This window comes from Leopardus geoffroyi, chromosome E1 (genome assembly GCF_018350155.1).
Source record: "Leopardus geoffroyi isolate Oge1 chromosome E1, O.geoffroyi_Oge1_pat1.0, whole genome shotgun sequence".
Lineage (NCBI taxonomy): Eukaryota > Metazoa > Chordata > Mammalia > Carnivora > Felidae > Leopardus > Leopardus geoffroyi.
This window is the reverse complement of record NC_059330.1, coordinates 35257169-35268408: the sequence shown is the minus strand read 5'-3', so window position 1 is coordinate 35268408 and position 11240 is coordinate 35257169. Positions and strand designations below refer to the sequence as shown.

The window sequence follows — 11240 nt, the reverse complement described above, 5'->3', positions numbered from 1 at the left end:
TTACGACCTTCACCCTGGTCTTGCCTCGTCCCCTCCCACCTGGGGCTTGGTGGCTCTGCTCAGTCTGCACCCCAGACAGCCACAGCTCACTAGCTCAACCTTCACCCTGACTCCACCCCACCACTTGGAGGTGTTTCTCTCTCCACCCACCCCTGGCTGTGCCCCGGAAACCTACACTTTGGAAGGATAATGGCTCCCAAATGCCGTTTTTGTCTCTGCTAAGCCTCCGGGCAGGTGAGTGTTAGTGGAGCTCCTCAAGCCGCTCATTAGGATAATAAGCTCCCTGCACCGTTAATTGTCAGGTGGCACGCCTCCCTCCACCCGCCTGGCCCCCAGCTTGGTGGCTCAGACGCAGGGTCAACTCTAGAAGTCATCTCCCCACCCTGGGCGCGTGAGGGACGGGTGGACTTCAGTTTCCAAAGGAATGCTGGGAAGGAGGCTCAGATCCTGGTTCCATGGCCAAGCATTCCTGTTGGCAACCCAACGTGCATCCTGCCTCCTCCTGGAAGGTGGGCAGCGAGCCAGGCCCTCCTTGCAGCGCACCCTGTGGGAGTTGCTTGATCCCTAGGGAGCCGTCTTACCCACTTTAAGAGGGTATGTGGACACTTGGTGGGGCGGGGGGCGGGAAGCAGAAATGGATTCCCGAAAACACGCAGCCACTGAAGATGAGAAGCCAGGCAGCCTGGGACAGGACCCCACCCCCCGCCCCCGCCGCCCCCAAATGAGAGCCCCCTACCAAGGGTTTGGGGACTTCATTCCCTATCCCCTTAGAGAAATCTGGCCCCTGACCCTGGGAGGCCCCCAACCGGCTTCAGTTCAGTGACAACAGCACCAGTGTTTACTTGGAACAAAGCACCATGGGGAAATGAAAGATGAATCAGAACTGGGCCAGCCCCCACAGCCTGGTGGGAACATTAGAACATGTATACACATCTTCTAGGGAGAATGGCCAGGGGCCAGCAGAGAGGCCCAGAGAAAAGGCCTGGCTGGTAAGATCCAAGTCCTGGGAGACTTACAGGAGGAGGTCGTATTTGAGCTGAGCCTTGAAAAATGGGTGAGAATCTGTCAGGTTTCAGGGAGGGGGTCTGGGAGCAGGTGTTTCTAGGTGGAGAGAACTGGCCGCAACCAGTCCCCTGTGAGTCTCCAGGAGACTCTCTAGGTCTCTCTCTGAGGTAGGTCACGGGCCCCGCGCTCTCTTCCTTGGCCCAGACTCACTTGACCAGCAGCAGAGGGGGCTAGGAGCCGGGTGTTCTGGGGGGGACCGTAGCTGGACTTTGGTGGCCCATCCAGAGGGGACCGAGAGAGGTTCTCAGAGAGGAGCAAGACCATTCGTTCCTTGGTACCTCACTCTGCCTCCAGGGGAAATGGAGAGAAGGAGTTTGGGGCCCCTTTGCTCTGCCGGGAGTTAAACATTTATTGCTCGTTATGATTAAGCTAACATTTATTTACCATCACGGTATGCTGACAGCGAGCGGTTTACATCATCCTCACTGTGACCCCATGTGACGAAGGAGGCCCTCTCTGCCACCCCCACGCCCCTCCACAGGGTTCACAGAGGCAAAGAGAAGGTTAGAAGCTTTTTGACGAGGATCACACGGCACACGGCAGTGGCAGACTTACGGACGCAGCATAATACTGTCTGTCCCTGCCGGCAGAGCTGGGCTAGAACAGAATGTTCTGCAGGCTTTGAAAAGAAGGATCCCAGCCCAATGCCATAAGCCATTATGGGTGTCCGTGGCCATCACAGGACAGGGGAGGGGCTGAGACGATCAGAACTCAGCCAGGCTCTTCCCTCTCACCCGGGGCTGGGCAAGCCTTCCCACCCCAACCACCCCCCCTGTCAGGAGTTCATCCTGAGAAGCGGGCCCCGGGCAGCTTCTTGCTCGGGGGCTGCCTCTGGGTGTGGGGTCTCGAGACCTGCCTGGTTCTGGTCCTGACTCAGCCCCAACATCCCGTGTGGCTTGGCCTTCCCGGCCCTCGGGGCTCCAGTTGGCTTCCCCGAGAAGGGAGCCGGTGGACCAGCTGACCTCCAAGACCCTTGCAGCTGGGCGTTTGTAGGATGTAGACAATCAGCTCGTTCTTTGGTGAATGGGCCGGGGAGGCAGCTAGCGAGTATGAAGACATTTCGACTCGGCCGCTCTTGGGAAACCCCAGATGGAATTTGGCCTGGAATCTAGAGGGACCCACAGACTGCCTGAGGTCTCCGGCCTCCCTGCCCTCCTGGCCCTGCGTGCCTGAGCATACACGTGCACGCATGTACACGCTCCCCACCCCCCACCCCCCCCATTGCCAGATTAAGTGTTGAACAGATGTTGTCCTTGCGCCGGACGGTCCTGCCTCTAGACAAGAAAGCCCCCTGTCTGCTCAGGCTGGGGCCCCATCGCGCCCCCACCACCACCCGACCTCACCCACCAAGAATGCTGGGGCCCTTGGGAGCCATGATGGATGTTGACATCAGGGCTTGGTGTTCTTGGCCTGACTGAGCTGGGACCACCCGCCTCCAGGTCCCTTGCCCTGTCCCCAACCGCAGGAAGGCACGCAGAAAGGCAGTTTGGTGTCATGAAAAAAAAAATGCGTACCCAAGAGGCAGGTGCCAGATGCCCTCGGGACCCCACCCCATGAACCTCACTTTCCCACTGGGGAGATGTGGGGCAGGGGGTGGTGGGTGGAGTAGCCATTCTCAGATGTCTGTCCCTATGACATTTTAGCAAGATGGGTAGGGTTGCCAGGTTTGGCAAATAAAAATGCAGGACATCTAGTTACATTTGAATTTCAGAGAAGCGACAAACAGATTTTGGCATAAGTATGTTCCAGATATTGCATAGGAATATTTAGTATATTCGTACTAAAGAAATTATTCAGTTTGTCCGAAACTCAAATTTCACTGGGCATCCTGTATTTTGTCTGGCAACCCTAGATCTGTGTCAGGTGGATGCCAGAGAGCCAGAGGGGAGCCACGCCAGCCTCCTGCCCTCCTCCTGCCCCTCCTCAGGGCACTGGTGCCTGCCTGGCCCCTTCACCTAGTCAGTCCTCACAGCCTCTCATGTCTACCCCTCCAAGTCTTCTGTCCCCTTCTCAGCCCTGCCATTCTCCGCGCCCCCCCCCCAACCCCACCAGGATGCCCTCCTCCCTTAAGCTCACCCATCTTTCTCTCCCCTAAAGGCCACGACTCTGTAGGTCTCCAAGCCTGGGAAGAGTGGCAGGGGACCCAGCGAGACACCCTAGGCCAGGTGTGTTGGTGCGACAGGGCAAGGGCAGGGGCAGGAGGGAAGCCCAAGTGAGCAACAACCCCACTAAGGAGGCAGCAGTAGGGGTGCTGCTGGGAGAAGGTTCTAGCACTCCCTGGACTTGTTAGATGGGCTAGCTGGGGCCAGAGCCAACTGCATGCGTAGGAGAGAAGAGGTGCCCCTGCCCAGGACCTTCTCCAAGTTCAGAATCACCAGGAACTGGAAATAGAGGGCATTTTCTGGGGCCAGACCCTAATTCCACCAGGATCAGGAGACTGGAAGGTTCTGTCCTTAGAGGCAAAAAAGGGCCAAGAGATAATGAGAAACAGAGACAGGGAAGGAGGGACAGAGAGAGTCCAAGAGAGTGAGTGAGAAACACAGTCAGGGAGACACAGGACCAAATCAGAGACAAAAGAAACAGAAACACACACACACACACAGAGAAACAGACTCCAAAAGAGACAAGCGGTGATTAACAAACAGAGGAGCACAGAGATGGAAAAACAAGCGGAAATGTAGACAAACCGCGTGGAGACAGTGATGGGCAGAAACAAACAGGAGGACAGAGAGAGAGAGAGAGAGAGAGAGAGAGAGATGGGGAGCCACAAGGAGAGGTTAAAGACAGAGATGGGAGCCAGAGATAAAGAGAAAGCGGTGAGAGAAAAAGAAAGGACAGCCCGAGGAGGAAGTCTGTCCGTCCCTACTAAGTTGGGGATAGTTTGCAGTGGCAAAGTCCCACTTGAGACCCAGCAGGAGACGCCTAAGCACCCGGGAACCGAGCTTCTCCGGGAGCCCTCCGCGTCTCCCCAGGCCGGGAGCAGCACCCACCCATCATCTCCCCTTCGCCCTCTCCCCAGGGGGCGGGCTCCATCTCTCCAACTCCTGCACGGTGTCCCCAAGTCTCATCCGCCTTTGGGTGTCTGGCTCTCACCCTGCGCCCAACGCCCACCGAGGCGTCCCCGCATCCCGCCGGCTAGCCTGCTCTCTCCCTCGGGGAGACCCGGCCCCAGGTCCCCGCCGCGCGCTGTGGGGCTCCGTGGGAATCCCGCGTTGGGCGATGCTGCCACCTGCCGGCCGGAGCCGGGAAGCACAGGGCGCCTGGAGGGCTGGGGCGCGGCAGCCGAGGGTCGGAATCCGGCGCTCTCAGCCGGGACAGCCTCCGCGGGGTCTTTCCAAGGAATCCGGATGGGCCTGCTTCGCCGCGCCCCTGCTCGCCTGGCTTCCGCTTGGCCCCAGCGGCCGCGGCTCTTAACCCTGGGCCTTAATTTCCCCCAAGTCAAATGGAGGAGGTGTGTCCCCACATCCTCCCAGGATTGCAGGGGACGCCGGGGGACGCGAGTGTACTAGCGCTGTGCCCCTGAAATCAACCAGGCCGCCTCTCCCTCCTTTTTGGCCAAAAATGAAGGTGACACATCCCCACCCCCCACCCCACCCCATACAATGCCCTCAATCCACTCCCGAGCCGCCTCCTCCCTCTCCCGCAACCACTGCCCCCCCCCCCCCCCCCGCAAACCCAGGTGGAAAGGGACTTGCAGGGGGCGGGTCGCTTCGCCGGCATCCTCCCCTGCCCCGCCGCCCACCCCCCACCCCCCCATCCCGGCCCCGGGCCAGGCTCAGCACTGTCCCTCTCAAGCCCGGGCTCACTTAGGGGTGGAGGAGCGGAGATTGGCAAGGAGTGGCTCGGCAGTCTAGCACTGACCCCACAATTTTATTTTATTTTATTTTATTTCCAGTTAACCTCTTCTACCTCCTAAAACCCAACCCAGATTTCTTCCCCTCCCCCGCCCTGTCCCACGACCGGCCCTTCGCGGGTGCCTAAGCTCCGCCCCTGCCCGAGGCGGGGCCCCATAGGTGGAGAGACGTGGGAGAGGTCGTGGCCCCGCCTCTCCCCTCCTCCCCTTACACACACGGAAGCTCTGTGGCCCCCACGCCAGGATGTCCGACACCTGGGTCCCAGGCCTCGTACCCACATTGCTGCTCAGCCTGCTGGCTGGCCCCCAACAGGTGAGCGCTTGGGAGGTAAGCTATAGAACTTCCAGGGCCCTGAACTTTGTGGGTCAGGGGCCTACTTCTGGAGCGCCGTCACCACCTTCCTTTGTCAGGATTCCCTGGTGACCGTACACAGTTAGCAACTTCCTTTCTCTTTTTGCCTGGGAGGTGGAGGTGGGGGCAGCGGAGGAAGGCCCTGAGAAAGCCTGGGTTCCTTCGCCTGTGGGGGGACCGTGTAGAGGGCCCTGGACCCCGCCCACCACCATCTGACACCTAGCGCCTGTCTGTGAGTGGGGACTTTGACCCTCATATTAGCCTGGGCTCATCCTTCCCGCTTCCTCCCGCTAGTCCGAAAGCGGGCACTAGCCGGGACTGAGGTCTGGACGCCCGGCCAGCCCGTCTCCCTAACTGTCTTGTTCCTCTAGTGCTGGGTGACCTTGGGAGAAGCTCTGGCCCTCTCTGGGACTGTGTCTCTGCCTGTGCCCTAGGGGAGAGAAGCCTCCTTCCACCCCTTCTAGGAGCCGCGGGTAGGATTCTAGTCTGTGCAGGACTTGAGCTGGTTGCCTGACCCAAGGCTGCGTTGACCTCTGAAATCAGTGATTCTGAGCCTGAGGCAGGGATTAAGCACCCTCTCCTTCCTCCCATTCCTCCGTTGAACTCTGAAAATGATGCGGGAAATCTGTCCATTCCTGGGATGGCAGATTATCGTGGCAACTGACATGGGTCTAAAACAGGGATTTCTCACTTCTGTTTACGAATGCCTGCGACAGGGGTGCCTGCGTGGCTCAGTCCCTTGGGCGTCCGACTTCTGCTTGGGGCATGATCCAGCCCCGCCTCCTGGGTTCGAGCTCCGCGTAGGGCTATGTGCTGACAGCTCAGAGCCTGGAGCCGGCTTGGGATTCTGTGTCTCCCTCTTTCTGCCCTTCCCCCGCTGGTGCTCTATCTCTCTCAAAAATAAATAAACATTAAGAAAAAAAAAGAGAGAGAGAATGCCAGGACATCCCAGGCCCCCTCCCCAGAACAGGGCACGTTCACACAACTGTGCAGACTCTCCTGGCTCTGCCCCCGAAGCCTTCGAGCTCCTTCTCCACCTAGTCTAGGCAAGCCCTTTGTACCAACGCTAAGCTGAGCATCCTCTTGATTTCTCCCAGCAGCCCCAGGGGGCAGGTGCTGATAATATCCATGCTGCACGTGTACGGAAGCTGAGGTTCTTTACAACCACAGTGACGCTCGAAAAAAACTCAGATTGAGCCACCCCAGACAAGACCTGCCCCAGGTTAAAGGGGGGGGGGGGAGAGAATCTGGGAGATCTGCCCTCCCCAACAGCAACTCTTGATTGAACCTTTTTGTGTTCTGTCCTTCTTCGTTGGGAGCCAGAAAAGCCCCAGGAAAGTGGGGTCCGGAATCTGAGGGGCAAGAGGGTCCCACTGAGTGCCTGGACCCCCTTGGTCTGTCCCCAGCTCTGCAGTTGCCCCTGTGTGCTGTGAAGATCTCACCCTCTCTGGGCCAGACATCGCGGAGCGAGGCGGGTGGGAGAGTGGGGGTGGGGGAGTATTCATTCATGATTCCAGCTCCAGTCCCCAGGGGGCAAGGTTTGGGGGGGGCGGGGAGGCTTCCACCTGGCCTGCGGCTGAGCCCAGAAAAGGGGAATCAGCCCAACAGTCATTGGTTGTCACTGGTTTTCTTGGCATTACTGTTGTTAGCAACTGAGATGTGATTGAATTATTTCGAGTAAAGGTACAAAGACACGGTAGTCTGGCCAAAGTTGGCTTCTTATGCTCATGTTTTGGCTGTTTGTCCCCAGAGGCTAGGGTAGAATGACAGATAACCTCTCCTCCACTAAGGCGTTCCCACCCCTGAATCCCCCCCCCACCCCCGCCATCTCTCACCACCCCCCCCCCCCAAGTTGAGGAACAGCCAGGAGGAAAGGAAACCAGGTCATCTGAGAAGGCTCTTTCGTTCATTCTGCCAATATTGTGGCTGTTGGGTTCTTCAACAGTGATGACAGACAAAAATCCCTGCCCTCTTGGAGTTTACATTCTTCTGACCAGACAATGAACAGGCTAAAAGGAACTGTGTAGTATGTTGGATGTGGGTAAGAACTGTGACAGAAAACTCAAGTTCGGTGAGGGGAAAGGAGTGCCTTGGGGGAGTGGATGTAATTTTTATTTATTTATTTTTTATTTTATTTTTTAATGTTTATTCATTTTTTTGAGAGAGAGAGAGAGAGAGAGAGAGCGAGACAGAGTGTAAGCAGGGAAGGGACAGAGAGAGAGGGAGACACAGAATCCGAAGCAGACTCCAGGCTCCGAGCTGTCAGCACAGAGCCCGACACGGGGCTTGAACTCACGAACCATGGGATCTGACCTGAGCCGAAGTCGGGCACTTAACCGACTGAGCCACCCAGGTGCCCCTAATTTTTAAGTAAGAGGGGCAGAAAGGGGGTGCTGGAGCTAGGATACCTGGGGGAAAGAATGCTCCAGGCAGGGCTTATACACATAATTGCTATTAATCCGGTTACATTCTGAAACTAGAGCCTGGATGGGTATAGTTCTGGTGCAGAAGAGAAACGGAGAGAAACCCAGCCCACAGGGGAGGATCTGGGTGGCTTCAAAGACCGAGGAAACCCCCCCACCCCTCCTCCTTCCCTCCACCCCCTGCCAGGCAGGGATCCGAAAGATGAATGCAGATCATGAAGGCATGAGGAAGGTGGTCTGCCTTTACCCGCAAGTGTCAAACAGCCAGGCGTGTGCAGGGGACTCCCAGTGGTTGTGGATGTGTGGGCAAGAGGGCAAGGGGGCAGCAGCTGATCGCTGGGGGTCCGGGCACAGGGAGCCACTGAAGGGAGCGTCCAGGAAGGTTTTGGGCGATCGGATTTGCTGGATACGAACCTGCCTGCAGTGTGGGGAGTGATTCGGGGAGGGGGGGCGGTGCGGAGGAGAGTTGCTGGTGCCCTGGACCGCCGTGGTCACATGGAAAGGAGATCGGAGGGGTGGCGGGAAGGCGCCAGCTGACAGACCTGGGCGTGAGTGGAGGTGTCGTGGGGGTGTGGTGAGGAGAGAAAGGAGGGCTGGGGCCGCAGGTGTCAGCTGGGGCTCCGGCCCTAGACCTGGAGTGAGGTGGAGAGCAGGAAGGGGTTGACCCGCTGCGAACCTGAACCTGCGGCAGCCTCTGCACCTGGGCAGCGGGTGGGTAGAGATGAGCTCCCCAGTTCACGGCCCCTAACCTCTGCCTCTTTTCTTCCGCAGGCTGCAGCCAAATGTGGTCTCTTCTTGTAAGTCTGGGCTTTGGGCTGTAACTTCCTGTCTGAGGAAGAGACACCCCAAATCCTGCCCTGTCTGCCTTCATGGGCGGGGGGGGGGGGGGGGACAGAAAAGCATCTCATCCATCATCCTCACCCACTGCCCTTCTAGCCTGAACGCATTTCCCACTCCCCCCCACCCCCACCAATGCGTTTCCCATCCCACCCCCGCCCCGCCCTCCTTCTCCAGCCAAGCAGCTTCTGCCTGTGGGCGGGTCTAAAGCCTAATCCCCACCCCTCTCTCTGCTGTCTCTTCTCTGAGGGCGCCCCGCCCGCCCCATCACCCTGGGTGGGGCAGGCAAACCATCTGTGCCAACTTTAGTATATAAATGCCAAAAAGCCTGAGCACAATGAGGAGGGGGTGGTCCCTGAGCAGATGAATGTTTCCATCAACTCAGCCCTGGGTGTTCCCGGAACACCCTGTGCTTCCCACCTCGTAGTTCATGGGCACCGGCAAGGGCTCCTCGAGTTAGCTCAGGGACAGTCGCCACTGCTCCCCTCCCCATCCATCTCCTTAGAGTGCCCTGGCACCCGCTGCCACGTGCTCCCCCACCCCTGCTCAGTGATGTTGACAGAACATTCATTATACCCACTTTATGGATGAGGAAAAGTGAGACCCAGAAAGGAGCGGAACTTGGCACAAGTAGTGAGATGAGCCTGGAAGCCAGATCCTGGGTCCCGGTGCCAGGTGTCCTCCCACTGGGCCCCGCTGCTAGGGCGTGGCTTGGGCCCCAGGAAATGGGTGAGTGTTGGGGAGGCCGGGATCTTCCTGCCACCTTGGGACCAGCAGCGTCTCTTTGCTCCCCCAGCACCTGCCCCAGAGGATTCAAATGCTGTGGGGACAGCTGCTGCCAGGAGTATGAGCTCTTCTCCAGTCCCCTGAGGTGAGCCCAGGGCCAGCTCCTCGGGCGCAGTCCTCAGGGCGACTGGCCTTCCTGCCCACGGTGGCAGGGGGCAGGGGTGGGGGGGTCCGGGACAGCCCAGACACTCAGGGAGATGTTGATGGTTCCTGGCCTTAGGATCTTCGTCATCACCTTCCTCATCATCCTCCCCCTCCTGTGCATCTGCTGTCTTGCTAAGCGGTTCTGTCGCAGCTGCAGAGAACAGGAGCAGGACCCCCCAGCGGATCACCAGGGGCCCCCGGAGCCGCCCTCCATCGCCCCCACAGAGAGGGTCAGGACGTCCACCTCTGAGCCCCCACCCCCCTACAGCGAGGTAGGTGTCTCTGCCCCACTCCTTGCTCAGTTCCTCAGCTGGCCATACCTCCCTATTGTCCAGGTTACAGGAAGGCCCTCCTTACCCCAGGCCTCTGGACCTAGAGAGGGCCCTGCAGCCACCATTGTGTCCCCCCTCCCCCTGGCAAACACGCACGGCCGGCACTTGGCGGGTGCTGGACGCTGCCAGGCCCTGAGAAGACTCTGTGTTCCCTCTTTCCCCTGCAGATTATTCTGAAGCCCGTCCTGCCCCCCATGGAGCCGCCCCCTCCCTACAGCGTCAGGCCTGAAGAATATTCGGGGATGCCCAGGGGCATCGACAACCCAGCCTTCTGAGCCACCTCCTGCCTGGAGCTACGACATCATCGGCCACCTCCTCCCCAGTGCTTCCTGGATCAAGCCAGAGACTCTTGGGACCCCCGTGATGCCCCCATCCGTCCTGCCATGTCTCTTGCTGTTCTTGGTTTTAACTTATTGCTTTTCCCGCTCCACCTCCAGCCGCCTCTGTTGTCCTGAGTGCCGGTCAGAAGTGTCAGCAGCCATCCCCCCACCCCCATCCCAAGTGAGAGGCTGCCAGGAGGAACATGTTAACGCTTGGAGGTGCCTGACAATAGAATGGGCCACTCTGAGGAGCAGAGAGAACCCCAATTTCTGGGGGGTATACAAATCCTGGCTGGGCAGCCAGCTCCGAGATATTATAGAGGGCACTCCTGTTTCGTGTGCGATTGGACTGCGTGGGCTCTGAGCCACCCCCGGGTCTACCTGAATAGGGAAGACCCCATTGCCCCCTACCCCCAAACGTGTACTCACTAAATCTGAGCTGATCGTCACTGAGAGTCTGCCTCTGGCTGTGTGGGGTGGTGACTGGGGAGTGAGCCCAGACACTGCGGGGGTGGGGAGGGGGGGATGGTGGGGGGTGGTCCCCACACCCCCAAATCCCACCATTGATGTATTGATGATGAGCCAGGGCAGACAGAACATCTGTGAACCACCCTCTGGTAAAGAATCTTTGGAGATGCTCTGACCCAGCACCCAGGTCTCAGGGTGCTAAGGAGGACAGGAAGTTGGGGACCACGTGGGAGTAACTGTTCTTTTCTTCCCCATCCCGTCCTCCCACTGCTCTCCTCAGGAGATGTGACGCTCAGCTCCCTGCCTTTCTCGCCGTGGGGGTGGGGAGGGGGCAAAGGAGAGGGGTGTGGGGCAGGACCTCTGGAGATCTCGATCTGCCCCACCCTGGAATCTCCTGGAAAGAGAAGACTGAAAGGGTAGGTTCACCCTTCTCTTCCAGCCCGGTGTGGTTCCCAGGTGCTCCCACTTGAGCTTGTCTGCAGCGTTAACCCCATTCACCACCTTGGCTCAAGAGAAGAGTCTTCGTGGGGCATTAGTCACCGTGGGACCTCCGGCAAAGTGTGGAGCTGGGGGACTAGCATTGGGCAAGGCAGAGTGAGAGACACCTTCCATGCCAGTGTCTCGGGGCTCAGGCAGGGCATGGCTCCTCCACCGTGATCC

The 11240-nt window shown here is 58.7% G+C and overlaps 1 protein-coding gene across 2 annotated transcripts; it reads left to right on the top strand.

The window, feature by feature from the left end:
- Positions 1–10561, top strand: TMEM92 (transmembrane protein 92). 2 transcript variants are annotated; one of them, XM_045488445.1, is made up of 6 exons: positions 1–4632; positions 4961–5231; positions 8465–8490; positions 9327–9401; positions 9537–9732; positions 9960–10561. In XM_045488445.1, exons 2-6 carry the CDS (start codon positions 5163–5165, stop codon positions 10065–10067), a joined length of 474 nt encoding a protein of 157 aa, XP_045344401.1. In that variant the 5' UTR covers positions 1–4632; positions 4961–5162; the 3' UTR covers positions 10068–10561. The 2 variants fall into 2 exon arrangements, with proteins under 2 accessions (XP_045344401.1, XP_045344400.1); XM_045488444.1 differs by having other exon boundaries at positions 4961–5246.
- Positions 10562–11240: the final 679 nt, after the last annotated feature.

What these genes read in the sequence shown, in the direction of transcription:
- TMEM92 (XM_045488444.1), top strand. Translation starts at nt 5,163, where the DNA reads ATGTCCGACACCTGGGTCCCAGGCCTCGTACCCACATTGCTGCTCAGC. An exon ending in AACAGGTGAGCGCTTGGGAG is followed by an intron (nt 5,247 to 8,464) that starts GTAAGCTATAGA and finishes TTTCTTCCGCAG; the next exon opens with GCTGCAGCCAAATGTGGTCT. An exon ending in CTCTTCTCCAGTCCCCTGAG is followed by an intron (nt 9,402 to 9,536) that starts GTGAGCCCAGGG and finishes TCCTGGCCTTAG; the next exon opens with GATCTTCGTCATCACCTTCC.